This window comes from Cetorhinus maximus, chromosome 20 (genome assembly GCF_964194155.1).
Source record: "Cetorhinus maximus chromosome 20, sCetMax3.hap1.1, whole genome shotgun sequence".
NCBI classification, from domain to species: domain Eukaryota; kingdom Metazoa; phylum Chordata; class Chondrichthyes; order Lamniformes; family Cetorhinidae; genus Cetorhinus; species Cetorhinus maximus.
In genome coordinates, this window is record NC_135898.1 from 64,366,721 (window position 1) to 64,388,194 (window position 21,474).

The 21,474-nt window shown below is 40.8% G+C and overlaps 1 protein-coding gene across 2 annotated transcripts in view; it reads left to right on the forward strand.

Moving 5' to 3' along the window:
* Positions 1–676: 676 nt before the first annotated feature.
* edrf1 (erythroid differentiation regulatory factor 1) overlaps positions 677–21,474 on the forward strand; it is a 74,328-nt gene continuing 53,530 nt past the window's right edge. For both annotated transcript variants that reach the window (XM_078564855.1, XM_078564856.1), the window contains exons 1-4: positions 677–1,077; positions 8,641–8,843; positions 10,359–10,425; positions 16,231–16,356. In XM_078564855.1, coding sequence (XP_078420981.1) covers positions 982–1,077; positions 8,641–8,843; positions 10,359–10,425; positions 16,231–16,356 — 492 coding nt within the window. In that variant the 5' untranslated portion in view covers positions 677–981. The remainder of the gene's footprint in view (positions 1,078–8,640; positions 8,844–10,358; positions 10,426–16,230; positions 16,357–21,474) is intronic.

A 21,474-nucleotide genomic window follows, 5' to 3' on the forward strand; every position in this document is an offset into this window, starting at 1 on the left:
AGGGGTGGCATCTTTCCAATGGAATGTCAAAGCATCTGTCCTCTCAGGTGGATATCTACAATTCCATGGCACAATTTGAAGGAGAGCAGGGGAGTAGTCAGTGTGCCCTGGCCAATGTTTATTCTGCAACCAACATCTCTAAAATAGATTATCTGGTCATTGCAACGTGACTTCAAAAGTACTGCATTGGCTGTATGATATAAAATCAAATAATTATACAGCCATTCAACCCATCCTACCTGTTCTTTCCCCTTAGCCCTGCAATATTTTCCCATCCAATTTGCTTTTTAAAGTTACTATTGAATTTGCTTCCATTATCCTTTCGGGTTAAAAAAATAGTGCTTTGGGAGGTCTTGAGGTCGTGAAAGTCGCAATATAAAAATGCAAATCTTCTCTTTCTTCCACGTATTTTCAGTGTACGTCGAGAGATCTACTCTCACCCCCTGTGTATTTCCTCCGCTCAAATCGGCGCGCGAATCTGGAAAGAAACTGAAGCGAGTTGGGGAAAAAAAAAACTATTTTAAAAAATGTACAATTGATTGACGTTTGATCTCAGCACCTTCAGCTGTGAGCTGAGCTGAGCTGAGCCGAGCCTCCCGGCTCCTCCTCCTCCACCTCCCCGAGCGGCCTCCGACCGTTACTGACGGAACTCCGAGCCACCCCGGAAGTGACCTATCTGACTTCCGGGATAGCGGTGGGCTGGCTCGTGCGGTGGAAGTTTCTGGTGATAGTCCCGGTGCCAACACTCGGGCAAGGGAAAGTAACCGTTTCTCCTACTCAGCCCAGCGCCTCTTGAGTCCGGGCACGAGGAGAAAAGCTCCCAGTCCTCCGGCCGCCGTGTGCGGCGCCTATCGGATACCAACCCCCCCCCCCCCCTCTCCTCTTATCCATGTGTTCTTGTTGTGTCATTATTTCTGGAAGGTTCTGGATAAGGAATAGTTTCATGTTTTTGCCCGTTTCCCCCGCACCACCCGAGTGACGATGGAGGGCAGGGAGTGTGCAGCAGAAGCCAGCGGGTCTCCCCCTCGGACCACCGAGAACAGGGAGAGCAGCAGGGAAGCTTGTGACTTGAAGCAGGTAGGTAGGAGCTCCGTTGTGCTTTCTCAAACTTTTTTTAATTGAGACGCATTCCTTGTTGACCCTAAGGTTCCACCTGTGTAAGACTCCCACAGTCACTTATCCAGTCTCTTCCCCCCCCCCGCCCCGTGTATGCTCCCTTACCCCATCCCTGAGGCTCCAGGTTATTTTTTTTTTACAGAAAATACTTGAAATGTCGATTTGCTCGATCATTCTACAATTGCTAATTAGCTGATGGTACAAAGACTAGGGGACACAGGTTTAAGGTTTTGGGTATGAGATGCTCCAGGGCGTGAGGCAGAACTTTTTTATGCGATGAGTGCTTATCATCTGGAACTTATACCTATTGATAAAGCCCAGAATGGTGTATGGTTTATTAACCACTCTCTCAACCGATCCTGCCAACTTCAGTGACATATGTACATATTCATCCAGGTGTCTCTGCTCCTGCACCTCCTATAAAATTGTACCCTTTATTTTATCTCTCCCCATTCTTACCAGTGTGGTTGTCAGGACCCCCGACTGTAATTGTTCCATTTCCTGCACTTCTGCTCTCACTCTTGACCTCCCTCCCTGAACCACAATAGGGTCTCCCGGTCCTCACCTTTCACCTCACCAGCCTCCACAGTCAACCGATTATCCTCTGCCATTTCTGCCACCTCCAGTGTGGTGCTGCCATCTTGCACTGTTTTAGCAGTCTGAATGGGGCAGCTCCCTCTATTACTTCCTGATTCACTTCTCAATCTATCCTTTCTCAATCTATCCTTCCCCCTTCCCACAGCACCTCCCATTGCAAGCATGGAATGTAACACATGCCTTTTTACCTCCTCCCTTTTACTGGCCTGGGTGTCAAACCTTCTTTCAAATGGAACAGTGATTTATTTGTTCTTTCAAATTTGTGTTCTATATTTGCTGCCTATGATGAGATGTCCTCAACATTGGGGAAACCACATACAGATTGAGCGACCACTTTGTGGTATACCTCCGTTTAGTCTGGAAGCATGACTCCAAGCTTCTGATCGTTTGTCATCTTAATTCTTCAGCTCATTCCCAATCTGCCCTCAACCTTTTACACTGTTCCATTGAAGCTCAATGTAAGCTTGAGGAACAGCGCCTCATCTTTTGATTAGGCACTTTACAGCCATCTAGTTTCGATATTGAGCTCAAGAATTTCAGATCATAGCATTTGGGATGAAAGCTGTTAGTAATGATTCTGCTATTGCCATTTACACCTCCTCTAGACTCATCTTTGTTTCTTTACTTGCTCCATTGCTGTCTCCTTTTTGCCTTGCACCATCATTCTCTTTTTTATAATTCTTTCATGGGATATGTGTCACCAGCAAGGCCACATTTGTTGCTTACCCCTAACTCCTTTGAGAAGGGCTGGTGAGCCGCTGCCTTGAACCACTGCAGTCCATTTGGTGCAGGTACACCTATGGTGCTGTAAGGAAGGGAGTTTCAGGATTTTGGCCCAGTGACAGTGAAGGAATGGTGTTATGTTTCAAGTCAGGATGATGTGTGGCTTGAAGTGGAACTTGCAGGTGCTGGTGTTCCCATGCAAATGATATCCTTGTCCTTATAGATGGTAGAGATTGCTGATTTGGAAAATGTTGTCAAAGGAACCTTAGCAAATTGCTGCTGTGCATCTTATAGATGGTACACACTGCTGCCACTGTGCATCGGTGTAGAGGGAGTGAATGCTCAAGTTGGTGGGTGGGGTGCCGCTCAAGGGACTGCTTTTTCCTGGATGGTGTTGAGTTTCTTGAGCATTGGAGACATGCCCATCCAGGCAAGCAGAGAGTATTCCATCACACTCTTGACTTGTAGATGGACAAATTTTGGGAAGTCAAAAGGTGGGTTACTTGCCACAGAATTCCTAGCCTCTGACCTTTTGTAGCAACAGTATTTAAGTAGCTAGTCCTGTTAGGTTTCTGGTTGGTGGTGACCCTGAAGGATGTTGAAGGTGAGGTATTCAACAATGGTAATGCTATTGTATGTCAAGGGGAGATGGTTAGACTCTCTCTTGTTGGAGATGGTCATTGCCTGGCACAAATGTTACTTGCCACTTATTAGCCCAAGCCTGAATGATGTCCAGATCTTGCTGCATATGGACATGGACTGCTTCAGTATTTGAGGAGTTGTGAATAGCACTGAACATCAGCAAACTACTGACCCGATGATGGAAGGAACGTCATTGATGAAGCAGCTGAAGATGCTTGGGCCTTGGTCACTACCCTGAGGAACTCCTGCAGCGATGTCCTGAGGCTGAGATAATTGGAACAACAGTCATCTTACTTCATGCTAGGTCTGACTCTAACCAGTGAGTTTTCACCCTGATTTCCATTGACTTCAATTTTACTAGGGTTTCTTGGTGCCATATGCTTCTTGATGCCATACCTGGCCAAATGCGGTCTTGATGTCAAAGGTAGTCACTCTCACCTTGGCTCTTGAGTTCAGCTCATTGTCCATGTTTGAGGCTGTAATAAGATCAGGAGCTGAGTAGACATGGTGCAGCCTAAACTGAGCAACACTGCGCAGGTTATTGCTGTGCAAGTGCCACTTGATTTGTCCTGAATCTATCCCATTCAGAATGGTGGTGGTGTCACAAAAAATGATGGAGGGTATCCCCAGTGTGAAGATGGGACTTCGTCTCCACAAAGGCTGTGTGGTGGTCATTCCTACCCATACTGTCATGCATCTGTGGCAAGTAAATTGGTGAGGGTGAGATCCAAGTAGAGTTTTCCCTCTTCTGTGTTCCCTGTCCACCTGACGTGTTCCCTCTCCACCGGCCAGTCTGGCAGATATGTCCTTCAGGACTTGGCCAGCTCTGTCAGTAGTGGTGCTACTGAACCATTTTTGATGGACATTAAAGTCTGCCACACAGACTAGAGTGTCCCATGACCCTCAGTGTCTCTTTCAAGTCGTGTTCAATATGGAGGTGTACTGATTCATCAGCTGAGGGAGGGTGGAAGGAGATTTCCTTGCCCATGTTTGACCTGATGTCATGAGACTTCATGGGTCTGGAATTGATGTTGATGTCTCCCAGGGCAACTCCCTCCTGATTTCATACAACTGTGTCGCCATTCCTAACGGATCTGTGTTGCCAGTGGGATAGGACATACCCAGGGATGGTGTTGGTGGTGTCTGCGACATTTGCTGTGAAGTATGATTTGGTGTGTATGACTGTCAGGCTGCTGCTTGACTAACCTATGGGACAGCTACCCCAATTTTGGCGTAAGCTGCCAGACCTTAGTAAGGAGGACTTTTGCAGGGTTCACTGGGCAAGAGTGTGTGGTTGTTGTTTCTGGTGCCTAGGTTTTTGCCAATTGGTCTGGTTTTATGTGCAACTGAGTGGCATGCTAGGCCTTTTCAGAGGGTAGTTAAGAGTTAACCACATTTAGGTCTGGAATCACACATGGGCCAGACCAGGTAAGGATGGCAAATTTCGTTCCCTAAAGGACATTTGTGAACCAAGTGGGGTTTTATGTCAGTTGGATCGTTTCATGGTTACTGATGCTAGCTTTTTAATTATAGATTTTATTAATTGAATTTAAATTCCGTGGGCTAACATGGTGGGTTTTGAACCTATGTTGAAAGGTTGCATGGTATATCTGGACAAATCTTTGTTTCTTTACTGTACCCATTACCACACTCTTTGGCATGAAACCTTTTGTCATTTAATCTTCCCTGTCTTCCACCTATCACAGACCTTCCCTTTTGTTTTTCCTGTCTCCTCCCCTTCACTGGCTTAAAACCTATTACATTTCTATCTTTATTTGGTTCTAATGAAAGGTTATCAACATGAAACATTAACTCTGTTTCTCTCCACAGATGCTGCATGACCTGAGCATTTCCAGCATTTTCTGTTTTTATTTTGATGAACAATTCGCCCGTTGGGTTGGAAAGCTATTTGATCCTTTTCTGTAAGAGGCAAACAAAAAAAAAAAGAAAGATTTGCATTTATGAAGCGCCAGTAGATGTCTCAAAGCTGTTTACAGCCAATTAAGTACTTTTGAAGTCCAATCACTTCTAATGTGCACAGAAGTGGCATTTAATTTGTGTCCACAAACAGCAGTGTGATAATATTGATTGAGAAATATATGTTGGCCAGGACATTGAGGAGAACTCCTCTGTTCTGCTTTGAAATAGTGCCATGGGATCTTTTATGTTTTTCCATGGGGTAGACAGCTCCTCAGTTTAACATATCATCGGAAAGACAGCATCTCTGACAGTACAGCATTCCATCCGTACTCTAATGGATTGTTAGCCTTGATTTTTGTGCTCAAGTTCTGGATTGGGATTTGAATCCAGAACTTTCTGAGTCAGGCAGGAGTGCACCCAAATGAGCTGCAGCTGATGCTGTGGAAGGAGACAATCACAGAGAGAGACTTTATTTAAATAGGATGGTTGCAAAGGCAGTCAGTTTTTGTCAAAGGAAAAGATGTGTGGGTCTTTGCGGAAAAAAAAAGTTAAATGAGGGATGATTGTTTGGAAACCACCTGTTTAAGTTAAATAAGATAATGACTGATATGGAAAAGCTTGGCATGTTCATAACATAACATTGAATGAATTGATTCAAAATAATCTGGTTGCACCTGTTGCTCTGTATGTTTCATCTTAGTGTAGAATTAAGCTGTTTAACAATTCAAATGAAGCTTCATTTCATCTGGTGCTAACTACTTGCCTTCAGAGAAATTGTGAAACACACATGATGCAGTTGTGATGAAACGGGAGTGTCATTGTTATACCTTCACAGTTGTCTACATTGATATGGGTCAATGTGAATCAAAGTCCAAAAAGAAAGATAGCAAGGCTATTAGTGAGAGAGACTGAGACCACTGAACCCATGAAAATTATCTACAGCAAATCCTAATTTGCTGAAAGTGCAGATGTACGATCCTCTGGCACATTTGAGTTGGCAGGGCGAGGTAATTTAATGGCTATTGGCCTAAGAAGCCACGATTTCACAATATGCTGGTGTTTAACAGTACACCATTTATCATGCTGTCTCAGCCTTTTCTATAAAATGTCAAACCAACTCATGCACCCAGATCTGATAGAATTCTGCATGTTGGCCTGATTGTTGAGTGGTAATGCCTAGGAGGTCCAGGGTTTTTACTTAGTTATTGTCACTCTACATAGCTGATCATAAGCCTTCCAGCTGTTGGTTTTATCATTTTAAGTTGCTTTACCTCACACAGTTTGCATTAAAAATATTGATTCTATATCATAAGACTTGATTTCAATTCTAAATTGTCTCTAGTGAGCTCCTAACAGGGTCTCTGCGAGTTTCTGTTGCTGGCATCTGTGACCCCTGTTTATAGTTATGTTTTGAGCTTGGGGGAAATTATTTTCTCTTGATGCTCCTTTCTCTTGGTTACTTTAAAAATAACTATTGAAATTAAATAGGCAGGCATTTTTGGTTGTTCTGTTCTTAGACTAGGAAAATCATCCTTTCTGCGGGTGTTCCCAGTGCCTACATTGCTAGAGACTGCCAAGTGTGACAGTGTGTGAAGGATGTGGAAGAAAGATTTTCTATCTTATAGAACCTTTAATTTCCCTCTAAAGAATATCCTCCACACACCATGTTCACTCCCATCCTTCCCCACAGAATACTTTTTTCCCTCAATTTCTGCCCAAAAGAAATTTTGGAGTGTGGGTTTACATAGGATGAGGATATGTATAGCAATATCCTAGCAACATCAAACTTTAAAGCCTCAAAGGGGAGATTAACCTTAATTTTAATTTTCCCAGGAGTGCCAGTTCAGTGGTATGTGGAGGAATGTACTTTAGAAGAAAAAGGAAAGCTCTGCAAGGCGATAGTACTGCTGGTGTTATTTCTGTGTTCCACTCCAGATTAAATCCATGTTTAAAACCATTGGCTCGTTGGTATTGATGCAATAATTTTTTGTTAATCATCTCCCACACACTTGAAATTGAGCCAGGTCTCAATCACATTTTGGGCAAACCAAAAAAGGGCCAACCTCCTATTTTGGTGTTTCCAGCATCAGTGTCTAACAATGTTAACTGGTTGCAGATGACACTGTTGTTCATGTGGCACTATCACTTCAATGCTATAAAAATTCTTGTCAGGAAAAACATTACCCTCCTTTAGCATTCAACTTGTCAAATGATTGTGATACTGTTGAATGCATTTGTATTTTTTGTTAAACTGCAGTGGCTTTTTAAAAAATAAAATTGTATATAATTGACATTTGCACCTGGTAATGCTTGCTGTGGTTGGTAGTGTTCTTAGCACTTTTTCACCTTCAGGCTTTGGTAGTAATTTCAACTAATTTCATAGTGAGAATAACCTGAGAACACACCACTATTCGTAATTTGCCACTAAATTGACTACTTCACTCAGAGGCCATTTAAATTAGGTGTGAGAAAAATAAACAATGCCACACAGATACATTGGGGAACTCATAAAATTGGGGTTACCAGACATTAAATGTAAAGTAAAGAAAGGCTTACTCTGTATTTTATCATGTTTTGCATCTTTAGAATGACTTGCTAGTGATGTGGGTAGTTAAAAATAGAAAAGCTTTCATAGCACAAAGATCTTTTGATGAGTAAACCAAAATGGAAGAGTCCAATAGGCTAATAACGTGTTTTCTCAAACTGAAGTATTTGGTTTTGCAAGTATTAGGCATTGCGCTTTAATGGGTGTGTCACAATTTAAACAGGAAGTGCTGGAAAAACTCAGCTGGTCTGGCAGCAACAGTGGAGAGAGAAATAGTTAATGTTTTGAGTCCAACGTGACTCTTCGAAGTGTTCCGAAGAATCATGTTGCTCTTTTAACTCTGTTGTTGAGTTTTTCCAGCACTTTGTTTTTTCTTTCAGATCTCAGCACCTGCAGTATTTTACTTTTATTTCAGTGTTTATGTTTAAATCTGCCTTTCACACTTTAATGAACATCATAAATAAACAGTATCTATTCAGTTAACTGGAGTATAACATTAAAATGCTCAAATATCAAATTGCTTCCATGAAGAAGAAAAATAACTTTGATTTATATAGTACCTTTCATAACCTCAGGACATACTGAAGTGCTTCACAGCCAATGAATTACTTTGAAGTGTAGTTACTGTTATAATGTAGGGAAACGCAGGAGCCAGTTTGCGATACCAATGAGACAAATGATCAAGTAAACTATTTTTTGTGGTGTTGTTGGAGGGATAAATGTTGACCAAGCCGCCAGGTGAACACTCCTCTTTGAATAGTGCGGTGGAATCTTTTAAGTCCACCTGAGGGCAGATGGGACCTCAGTTTAATGTCTCCGGTATTGCACAGGCGTGCCAACCAAGATTATGTGCTCAAAACTTGCAATTTAGCCCATAATTTGTGGTAAATGGTATACTGTCAGGAAGAATGTCATAATTGTAGAATAGTTATCAAGCTGCTGTATAATTAAGTGATTAGTAATAATGAAACACATTGTGTAGAATACAGTTTTGTCAATTTATTTCAAATAGTCTTTAGTAAAGGAGTAACAGAGCTGTCCATCAGTTGTAACTGCTGTTTGGTGTTCATTAATTAAATTACTTTCTTTTAAAATAGGAAAGCATTATTGGGGGCAATGAGGTGAAAAGCACAGCAGTGGTAAAATACTCTGCTGCCCCACCTCCTGCAGCTTATGCACGACTTCAAGAGAAAACAGACCTTAAATTGCCACCTGCAAATTGGTTGCGTGGGATTAGTCAGCTTGGACAAATGGGTGCAACCTGCCTTGGAACGAGCAAAAAGAGCAAACCATTTTCCAGGTGATGTATTTCAGATTTGTAAGTGTTAAGGAGTGCAGATTTACCAGTGGTTAATTTGTGCTTTCTGTTGCAATATGAATGCTCACTTGCATTTTATTGTATATCCTTTTTGGGATTTATAAGGTTATTGCATTGACAGTTTCCTGATGGGTTTAATCCACGCACAAATTCACAAAACAATGAAATATTTTTTATGAGCAGAATAATTGCAGCACGCAGATAATATTGTTCTTAGGTCACTGATGTTTCAATGTAAAACAATTTCAAGTAAGGTTTGAACTTTTTCTGTAGCAAGTCCATTGGTAATCTCTATGCATAACCACAACTTATATTTATATAGAACAGTGAAACATCGGAAGGCACTTCACAGGAGCATTATAAAAGAACATATGATACTGAGTCGCATAAGGAGCTATTAGGTCAGATATCTAAAATTTGGTCAAAGAGTGTTTTAAGGAGTGTCTTATAGGAGAAGCGTGAGCTAGAGGCGGAGGATTGTAGGCGAGGTATCCCAGAAGTTAGGGCCTAGGCAGCTGGAGGCCACAGCCAATGGCGGAGTGATTAAAATCTGGTAAGCTCACAACTGGAGGAGCGTAGATATCTGAGGGTTGTATGGCTGGAGATTACAACTTTAGGGAGCTGTGAGGCCGTGGAGGGATTTGAAAACAAGAATGAGAATTTTATAATATAGGCATTGCTTCAGGGGGAGCTAATGTAGGTCAGGTGATAAGTGAACAAGACTTTTGCGAGTTAAGACAAGGACTGTGTTAATATTTTCAATCAATCTTGTTCTTTCAACGCTCCCCTACTACAATATTCTGACTGTTGACTCATGCCATCATTATTGACCACCATTCACAACTGAGCCCAATTCCGTTATTTCCCAATACATACAAGTGGTTTTAACAAAAATGGTGACTGGAGAGCAGTAGGGAAAAGAGTGGGTGGCTGTCAGATAGGGGAAATCATGGTTTGTTCACCCACTTCACTCCACCTAATTGGAGAGAATAGTAAAAATAGACTGAATATTTTAAAAAGGACTTGGTGTACCATTTGGAAGTGTTACAAATAAGTAACATTTTTACTCAAATGTATAGTGTATTTATTTTAAGACTTCCTTAATTCAAAACCTTTGCATTTTTTAACTTTCTAAGGTTCTCACTATCTGCAGCCACTAAATTTTTCAAATTTTGACAATCCACTAGGATGCAATATGTTCCCTTCTTTCCACACTGCACACATGCCCCTTTTGAGATACAAATTGTTGAATGATCATTTACTGCAGGTATGGCTGTTTCAAATGTACCATTCTTTTGACTAGTGCTAATAAAATGTAAAAATTGCCTTTGAGAGGAGTTCTTGCTAATAAAATGTTGGGAATACGCTTTCTGTAAAGAAAAAAGAGTTAATGTACAACACTTCATCAGAATTATCCCTGTTTGATATAATTAGTTTGAGGGTCTTATCAATTTTAGATTTATTAAGAATATTAAACTTAATCTATTTTTCCTTAAGCTTTGGAATGGCATATGACTTCATTGACTGCATTGGGAATGATGTTGACGTTGTTTCTGATTCTGAGGTACTGTATTCATATTGATGCACATTTGATGATTAGTTATTTGTGTAAAGCCACAGCTTGTCTAACTAGTATATCAATTTTGAAAGTTTTTCAAAAGTTAATCCTCTATCAATACTTATTAAAATACAATTTATAGCAATTCTGACTTAATTGATATTAACAAAAGCTAATTATCTCATTGATAAAACTAATAGAAAGGAGTTGCTGAGCCACTCATTTTAAGGGGTATAGAACAAATAAAATAATTGCTAAAGCATCCTTGATTTGATGCAAAATGAAGTGGATAAATGTGAAGGTATACGCTTCGGTGTGAAAAACAGAAAGGCAGAGTATTATTTAAATGGTGATATATTGGGAAATATGGATGTAGAAAGGGATCTGAGAGTCCTTGTACACCAGTCAATGAAAGTAAACAGGGAGGTGCAGCAAGCAATTAGGAAGGCAAATGGTATGTTGGCCTTCATTGCAAGAGGATTTGAGTTCAGAAGTAGGGATGTCTTACTGCAGTTATACAAGGCCTTGGTGAGACCACACCTGTAGTATTGCATGCAGTTTTGGTGTCTCTACCTAAGAAAGGATATACTTGCCATAGAGGGAGTGCAGCGAAGGTTCACTAGGCTGATACCAGGGATGGCAGGACTGTCAAAGAACAAAGAAAAGTACAGCACAAGAACAGGCCCTTCGGCCCTCCAAGCCTGCGCTGATCATATTGCCCGTCAACTAAAACATTTTGCACTTCCGGGATCCGTATGATGAGAGATTGGTTCGACTGGGCCTGTATTCACTAGAGTTTAGAAGAATGAGAGGGGATCTGATTGAAACGTATAAAATTCTAACAGGGCTAGACAGACCAGATGCAGGAAGGATGTTTCCCCTGGTTGGGGAGTCTAGAACCAGGGGCCACAGTCTCAGGATATGGGGGAGGCCATTTAGGACAGAGATGAGGAAAAATTTCTTCACTCAGAGGCTAGTCAACCTGTGAAATTCTCTACCACAGAAGGCCGTGGATGCCAGGTCACTGAGTATATTCAAGAAAGGAATTGATAATTTTTTGGAATTTAGGGGCATCATGGGGTATGGAGAGAAAGCGGGAATATGGCATTGAGATAGAGGATCAGCCATGATCATATTGAATGGCAGAGCAGGCTTGCAGGGCCGAATGGCCTACTCCTCCTCGTTTCTATGTTGACTATTTCAATAGATGATTTGGTTGCATTGTACTGTTCATTTTGGGTGTGCAATTAAAATACAGTTGAGATATTGGTACATAATGGTTTTGTTTTGCACTAATGTCACAGTTATAGTTTAGATGCAGTCTGAATTCTAATACTACAGTGAGAATTCTTCACTTTTGATTGGCACCACATACTTTTGGCATTATTATGGTGCCGAAATCACTGCACCAATGATAAACTTGTGTACTTTTAATAACACTGCTTCAAGTAAACTCGTTCTTTAGATATGTTCCAGATTTTTTTTTAAATTATAACATTATTCCCCCAAATAGCAATATGTTCCCATTTCTACAATGCTAATTACAAACCATGATATGCCAAAACTGTGTGGATTATCCCACACCGCTGCCTTGCATCTGTTATCTATAGATATCTACTTCAGGAAAGCTTGTGAAAAGCAGTTCTGAAAAAAGTGTTGTGATTCTTGACACTCCTTTTGGAATTGCTGTTAACTGGTGATGAGTGTAGCTACTTGGCAAGCTGTGCTTTACTAGTGGCTTGATGTATTTGCATTATAATATTTCTGCCTTGTACCTTTTTACACCTATTATGTTTCTCCAACCAAACAAGCATTATAACTTGTTCTCAACTCCCTAACACCACACTGCGCCCAACTGCTGGGCATTGGGCAGCATTGGCTTGGGATGAATGGAAGTAAAAGAACTTGCATTTATAGAATACCTGATCACATCTCTCTAGGATCATAACCAGGCAATTGCAGCCTGGCACTTGTGATGATTGTATATTAACTAATATTGTTAGACTCTTAAAATTATTCTCTGTTTGATATACTGATACAATTTAATATGGAGCTACAGTTGTAAATGAGTTCCAGTTATTGCCAAATAATAAGTTTTCAGAGTTAGAACTATATACAATATATTAAAAAATCTTGTATTTGCATTTCCTATCAACTTTTTCCATTAAACATTAATATCCTTATTTATAGTGGAAACTGCATTAATATACTTGCCATGCCTGAATTAAGTCCTCGCACCAGTAATGGGCCTTACAGAACCACACTTTTGCATCATAGTTGACTTTGGAGTGTGGGGTTAACAGAGTGCAGGAAAACTATATTTTGCTTAAAAGAAAGAACAAACTAAACACTAGAGGGACTCCACGGATGAATGAAGACACAAGGGAACAACTGAGGTTTAGGGAAGAGGCATACATTAAGTACATAGACAGCAGAGGAAGAGGAATTCATTGTGAGAAGTCAACAAAGAAATAGGAAGGCAAAGAGGAACAATGAAATTAAGTTTTCAAGGAACATAAAACAAAATAGTAACATGTTTTACTCACTTCAATAAGAAAGAAAGGTGGTGATGGGAACAGGACCATTAAGGGCGAGACAGGATAATACCACAGGTAACAATGGAGATAGCAGAAATATTAAATTATGTGCTTCAGTATTTACCAAGGAGATAGAACGGGTTGATGTGACATTGAATGATGAATTAGGTAATGAGGTAAGTGCAAACGCAGAGGATAAAATCCCTGGTTGGGATGGATTGTGTCCATATATTTTAAAAGAATTACTACTCATTTAATAAGTTGTTAGTAGAAGGTGTAGTGCCAGTGGATTGCTAATGTAATTCCATTATTTAAGGGGGATAGAACATGCCTATGGAATTAAAGACCAGTTAGCCTAACATCAGTGGCAGGAAAGTTAATGGAATCCTAACCAAAGGAGAAAATAGAAGAATATCTAGAAATGAGAAATATAATAATGAATAGTCAGCCTGGATTTCAAAAGAGAAAATCTTGCTTGACCAACCTTATTGAATTTTTTGAGGAGATAACAGGATAGTAGACAATGGTAATGTGGTGGATGTAATATATATCTGAATTTTCAGAAGGCATTCAATGAGGTGCTCCATAATAGACTAATGAATAAAGTCAGAGAACGTGGAGTAAAGAAACGTGGCAGAATAGATTGCCAGGTGGCTTTCAAAACAGAAAGCAGAGAGTGAGAATAAAGGCTAGTTATTTAGAGTGGCAGAAGGTGGGAAATGGTGTTCCTCAAGTATCAGAGCTGGAGCCATTGCTGTTCACAATTTACGTTAATAAATTGGGACTTTGGAATCAAAAACATAGTTTCTGTATTTGCTGATGACACCAAATTGTGGGGTTAGTCAATACTAAGGAGAACTGCAAATTACTGGAGGGTGTTAATAAACTTGCATAATGGGCAAATAATTGGCAAATGAATTTCAATACAGATAAATGTAAAGAAGGACATTTTGGTATGTACAATATGGAGATCACTTATTACTTATTACTTGTGGGTACAAGAGTAGGTCAGAGGCTAGGGATTGTGCAATGAGTAACTTACTTCCTGACTCCCCAAAACCTGTCCCCCATCTACAAGGCACAAGTCAGGAGTGTGATGTAATACTCCCCGCTTGCCTGAATGAGTGCAGCTTCCACAACACTCAAGAAGCTTGAAACTGTCCAGGACAAAGCAGCCCAATTGATTGGCACCACATGCACAAACATTCACTCGCTCCACCACCAACGTTCATGGTAGCAGTGTGTACCATCTACAAGATGTGCTTCAGAAACTCACCAAGGTTCCGTAGACAGTTCCTTCCAAACCCACAACCATTGCCATCTAGAAGGACAAGGGCAGCAGATGGTTGGGTACTCCACCACCCTCCAAGGCACTCACCATCCTTACTTGGAAATATATCGCTGTTCCTACATGTCGCTGGATCAAAATCCTGGAACTCCCTTCCTAACAGCACTGTGGGCGTACCTACACAACATGGACTGCACCAGTTCAAGAAATCAGCTCACCACCACCTTCTCAAGGGAAATTAGGGATGGGCAATAAGTGCTGACAGAGCCAGCAAAGCCCACATCCCGTGAATGAATAAAAACATCATCCAGTCCCTGGATAGTTGTAGACTGGACATACACCACCCCCAACCCCCTCCCCGCAAGATACACTGCAGGACCGCTCAGAAGTGCCAACACAATGACTCAATGGGAATTGCTGAGGAATTCCCCTGCTCCCTGGGACCTTCCGATGAAGTCTCTGACTTTGGACATTTCCAACTTGCTTACCTGGATAGTTACGCAGGAAATGTTAGATAAACTAAAACCTAGTCTAACACCTGGGTAACTATACAACTAACCCCCAATCGCTCATACTGACCCCCCTGACTACCCCCTTGGCCCTCCTGACTAACCCCCCAACTACCCCTACACCGCCCAATGCTCCCTGATTGTCCAGCTCCACCCCGACTCCCCTAGCCCAACCTGACTCGTCCCACCCCCCGACAACAACCCCAATGGCGCCCCCCAAGCCAACCTGATTAGCCACCGCCACCCAACTATCCCCCCATCCACTAAAGCCTCCCGACCCTCTGATTGCCCCCCAACTAACCCACTGACCTCCGAATCCCCCCACTCCCCAACAAACTCCCTGACCTAACCTCACTATACCCCCTACCCCCTTACCCACTTACCATACCTCTCACTACTTACCTTACCCACCTTAACCCATCATCCACCCTACCCGCTCACCCATTATCTTACCTACCCTACCCCCATGCTGACTTACCTTACCCCCTCACCCACCCTATCCCCTCACCTACTTACTTTACCTACTTTACCCCCTCACACACCCTACCCCCTCACCCACTTACCTTACCCACCCTATTCCCTCACCCACTTACCTTACCCACCCTACTACCTCACCCGCTGGGGAGACGGTAGCATAGTGATATTCTCACTGACTAGTATTCCAGAAATCCAGGTTAATGCTCTAGGGATCCAGGTTTGAATCCAATTTCAATGTCACTTTCAGTATAAATGGAATTTTTTGTGACAAACCATTGCAGAATTCAAATAGGTTCATAATATGCCTTTGCTTGTAGAAATTCTCTATTTTGTGACGTTTATTTGAGTATTCTTTATTTTGCTAATTAGTTATGTATTTAACTGGAAATAAACATTTAGCATTTATTTAACTTACTTTAGTTTTTATTTTGTCTATGGAGTTAAAAAATTGTGAGTCCCTATAAAATTTATAAAACATTTAGTTGTAATTTGATGTCACTTTGCTAATGTGAAAGATCTGGTACAAATTAGCAGCTGGCACCAACAATGTATCTAGGGCCTAAAATAAAACATACCTAGATGTGAAACACTTTCAAATATTTTGAAAAAAATCATATATCCAAATGCAGTTTACTTGAATGTGAAATTTGTAATTTTAATTGTATTTAAGTCAAATATATTTAACCCTACACAGTATAAAAAGGATGATGTTTTAAAGAATTAAGTGAGGAAGAACTACATTAGATTTTTGAATATTGTGATTTGCAGCATGATAAAGTATTGCTCAAGTCACTCCATGTTCAATTTATTTTGTGTGATGTATAAAGATGGCAAGTTAGTTCATAAACTAGATCAATGATGTGTCAACAGCTTTATTCTTTGGATAAATTAGTTAAATGTATCCACTATTGCTGAGTGAGTATATATTTAATTTGACTTTGTAAATATTTCATTTTATGGTGACAATGAATTGTAATGATAAGTATTTTATTAACATTAGAACATAAAGAAGTTGCTGAAGATACCATATAGTAAATCACATGTCAGCATGGGTGTTCATCGTGTTGGAAGGACCCTCCTACTTGATGAATTAGATATTCAGGAACTCTTTGTGACCTCGTCCCAAGTAAGTGAAGGCTAACATTGTTCTAGCCATGAATTTGCTTTCATATAAAACCATATATCGGTGCCATATTGGTTTAGTTAATTTAATGGGTGAGCAAAGGCTATAATTGGGTACTTTGGCTTGTCTGCTACATTTGCCAGTAATTGGACATCTCATTTATTTGCATTTTTAATTAAGTCACAAAATAATTTTGTGGTATTGATGCTGATTTGGTCTAGATATTCCAGGGAACAATTTTCTTAAAAACTACAGCAAAGGCAAGGGGTCCTATATGACTCTTTCTTTACACTTAGGACCTCTAGCCCTCACATATTTGAATCACTTTGTAGGTGGCCTTCTGTGTAACTCAGTAATTGCAAAAGTCTGTACAAAGATAGCCTGTATTGTTTTGCACTCCCTCCTCCATTTCCAAGTTTCTTGCTTTGAGAAACCACTGATCTCAATTGATAATTTTCTTAACTGAAACCATAGTGATTCATTTAAGCAATTAAGTGTCCTTAACTTACTACTTAAAGCTTGTTCAGTATGGATCTTCCAGGTTAACACCAAGGAAGCAAACTTGGCGATTCATTTCATCCTCTTATTGACTATTTTAGTTATTTGTCAGTTGTGTTAAAAACTAGCTTTATCTGATGTTTATTGCATTGCTTCCTTGAGCTATTTAAATTGAGTTCCCAAGTTGGAAGCTCAAATTAAATTTTGCAGTTGCTATATGGCGCCACAGGGGTCAGGAAACCTGACAGTTGAAAGAAGGTGAGAACTGCTGTCCCTACAAGGTAAATGCCTTTTACAGCTCTCCTTGTGAGCCAGAAGGTTAAGGAATGCTTGCCCTAACCTTTGAGGTTTTTGGCCTCCTGCTGCTGATTTTGGCCCCTCCATATTACCCCCTGCCATGATTTCGATCTTTTCCAACCCTGCTGCAATTCCCAGCTGCATCCACAGACTCGATAACCTTTCTTTCTAAGCCTTGACTTTGGCTCTGGCCTTCTGTAATTGGTTTTCCTACCTGGCAACTAGCTAGACTGTCAAATTGGCTGCCAGGATGGAAACAGAAGAAAAACATTAATGTCCTGACATTAAATTCAGCAGGGCCTCTGTGTTCCCAGGCATGTCAGTTTCTTTGACTGTTTGGCCTCCCCTGCATCCTTCACCTCCCTGTAAGTATTGGTATAAGTCATTTGCTTGATACATCTATGGACTGAAGATTGACTGATCCGCCAAATTTTTCTGTGGTTGTTGGGTAGAATCTGTGGGATAATTGTGTATGGCTGGAACAGATAACACTTCAGTAACTTTAGTGCAGTGGAGGTGGCACAGAAACTTTTCTTTTAACATGTGCAGGTATTTAGTTTCAGGCCTCTATATCAGGACAAGTGCAGTCCTAATGAACCCAATATTTATCAAGGTGCAGTCTCAGAGGAGAAGTTCTGGTTGAGAACCTGGAATATGAGCTTTTTAAAAATATTTTCCCTGTTCTTGCTTGGCAGCCGGACAAATCAACTGGTTGGCTGGCTGCTGTGAGGCTGCCTGCACTGGTAAGTTGTAGCCAGAATTGGAGGGAGAAATTGTGGAGAGGCGGCAGGGAGATAGGAAGACTCAGCGTGTGAGAGTGTGGTGGGAAGATCAGAAGGACCTTGGGAAGATCATGGACGAAAGATCAGGGATGAAATCATGGATGGAAGTTGGAGGTGAGATTGTGGGCCCAGGTGGACTTGGGGGCCCGGAGAGACCGTGGGTCAGTAAAAAAAGATATCGGAGGGGCTGGTGAGGTCGGGGCATAGAAATTATGGGGGGGTTGTGGAGTGCGTGCGGTTAGATTACAGCCAGTTTAGGAGGGTGGGGTAGTGCGCTGCTGCTTCTCCTTGTCCACAAGCATTAGTGAAAAGGCACTCACTAGTCCTGATCTTCCTTCAGCTGCCAGGTTTTCTTAAACTTGGGAAACCCAGCCTGCCAGTGTTAGAATTGCAAGAGATAAAATCTGAGGCACGTAGCCTCATTAAAATATTTAAATGAGGGACTTGCCTTTTCATCTCACCCATCCCATCTATGTTAAACTGTAAGTGGGTGGGTAGGGGACAGGTTGGGTTTGTGTTTTAAGCTTTTAACATTTTATCTTTCCACCGACTCAAGCCCACCTGTTTTTGTGTGTTAAATTGACCCAAATGCCTGTGATGTTTTGCATGTCTATCTGTTATTCCTTCAAACCTGCCTTTTTGCATAAGATTGGTGGTTCAGAGGGACTGCAATCCTTAGCACTTTGCTGCAGCAATTGAAGTTACAGCAAGCAATAATATTGCACAAACGTTTTTTCTTAATACATAAAAACTGCAAACTAATTCTGGGAGGGAGAGTGTAACCGAAAAGAAATGATTCTTCGTATGTGAGGGAGGGTGGTTTCTGAATCTCTAAGCCAACCAGTCTGCGTCAGTAGAAATTCTGTTCCAATTGAGGTTTATAAAATTATTATATTTTGGGATTGTAGCTTTAAATTTAGGGTAACTGAAGTGGTCATGTGACCTGTTATGCAGCCTGCCTGACAGTATACCTGGATGTTAATTGTTAGGGATCAAAGGAAGGCTTGGATTATTTTAGAGAAGAAGGTGCAAGATATTTACGGTTAGGGACAATGACAGTCTGAGTACAGGTACCAGACCCTCTTATCCAGCGCCCTCTTATCCAGCGTCCCAAAATCCAGGAGGACCCGAAAACAGGCTGCAATCAAAGCTGGCACCCCAGATACAATTTGAATAAAACCCTTTAATTCTTTATTTTACATACTTTATGTATTATAAGTACTTGCTAGATCTAGGACCCAAAATCTGCAAAATCCTCAAACCCGGCATGCATTTGGTTCCGAGCTTCCCAGTTGGGGTCCAGTACCTGTATACTGTGAGTAGACCCTGAGTCTCCCAAAGTCCCAGAAAGGTATTATAGACATCGGGTTGTAAACAGTTGTGCTGGAGACTGTCCATTCACTTCTAAGATAAAAGGACGTTGGGATCAAAGATAGCTAATTAGCAATTCTACCTAGATACAAGGTTATTGTGGTTTACGTCAAGGGGAAAAAGACAGAGGAAGCCACTTTTGAGATCGGGTTACAGTCTTCCCTGCAAATCCATGAATATCGCAGACATTGTGGTCAGCGGCCATCTGAGAGGCAGAGAGCAGGTGATAGAGGCAACCAGTTCTGCACCTGAAGCAGAGAAAATACTGATTCTGTTGTTTGCCATGCTGAATGCGGGTGGGAGTTTGTGCTCAGATTGAAGATTGAGTTTGTGAAGATTTAAAGGAGGTTGGAAGATTTGCCTAGCTAGGGGCTAGAGGGAAGGAGTCTACAGAGTAACTCATACATTGAAAGTCAATTCTGGGATCAGAAGTTACCAGCTGGGAAAGTAGAAAGGAAGATAATCATCAGGAACTGAGAATTTTAAACTGGTTCCTGGAGGATTAGATTTCCACTTAAGGGACAGTGTAATGTATAACTGTAGTGAGAGATTTTCAGTCGTGCTAAAAGTTAAATGGGGAATTTTTTTTCTATAGTTTAAGGTATAAGTTCCCTACAGAGACAGAATAGTGTTTAGTCAATATTGTGTTTTTTAGTCTTGTTACGGTAAAAGTTTTAAAATGTGAAATCTTGATTTGTCTTTCTTTCAGCTGTAAACTGAAAGTTCAAATTTCTATTTTGAAAGTTATTGGGCTCTAAAGCGATTATAACAATTCAGATAGCTGAAGTTTCAACAAATTCAATGTTATTTCTTAAAATAACTAACAATTTAAACATTCCACTATTCATGGACCTTTTGAAAACAAAAATGTTGGTAGTGTTTTTTTCTTTATCTGTGGTCTTTCCAAGCCAAACACCATCTCTAGTTGATTGGGTAGGGTAATCTGCATCTAGGCCTAATAACTACTATCCTATGATGTGGCAGAGGTCTGTCTTTGGATATTTTAACTCTTGATAGTTGATGGCTGCATCCTTTCATCTACATAAGATGATGGATGTGCAGCAACTCTCGCTACTGTTAAAGGAATGCTGTAACTCAGCTCAGCACCTTCCCACAATACTATGGGAGCAACCAGTAACTTTGTATATGAAACGGCATTGTACTTTTCTATGATGCAACCTTAATGATTGGTTCCAGGACATTGGATGTCTATGTCAGAGACCAAGTAATATAACAAAATTGGGGTTTTCGGTTGTCAGCAAAAGTAGAGCATAGAGTGCCTAGAGTACCGCATGCAGTCTTGGCCTCCTTATTTAAGGAGGGATATACTTGCATTGGAGGCAGTTCAGATCAGGTTCACTGTGTTGATTCCTAGAATGAAAGGATTGGGAAAGGAAAGTTTGAGCAGGTTATGCCCTTACTCAGTGGAATTTAGAAGAATGAGAGGTTCCCTTATTGAAAAGGGGCTTGACAGCTTAGATGCTGAATGTTCCCCTCACGGGGGTATCCAGAATTAGGGGCATATTTTTGGAATAAGTTGCCCACTTAAGACTGAGATGAGGAATTTCTTTTCTGAGGATCATTAATCTTTTGTCACCATCCCCATTGCAACCAATAAAGGTTTTAAAGAGAAATTTGAATTTCTAGTTATTAGCTGAAAGGACATGATGACATGACAAAATTTGGCATTTTAAAAGAACTTTAATATATCAATGATTAAAGACAAACTACAATTAATTAAACACTATTTTTCCCATAGGCAACTTATACTTTAAACTATCGAACAGAGTTTGCCCATTTCTACTTTTGCTGACAACTGAAAACCCCAATTTTGATATATTACTTGGTCTCTGACATAGACATCCAATGTCCTAGAACCAATCTAGAGCGTTTCATAGCTGCCAAGGATTTACTTCTGTTCTTTTCCTTTCCCAATACTATCTTCCACAGTTAGTTTTCCCTGTGGATTCTCTCTCCAGCTTCAGCTAGGCAAACCCGACAATCATTTTAATTCCTCACGAACTAGGCTTTCAAACTGGGCATGAGCTTCCACCCACATTCTGTGTGGCGAACGATAGAGTCAGCGTTTCCTCTGCTTAAGATGCAGGCCTGGCCAACATCTATCTTTTGCTCTCCGCCTCCCAGTTGGCTGTAGATCATTCGAGACCAAAAA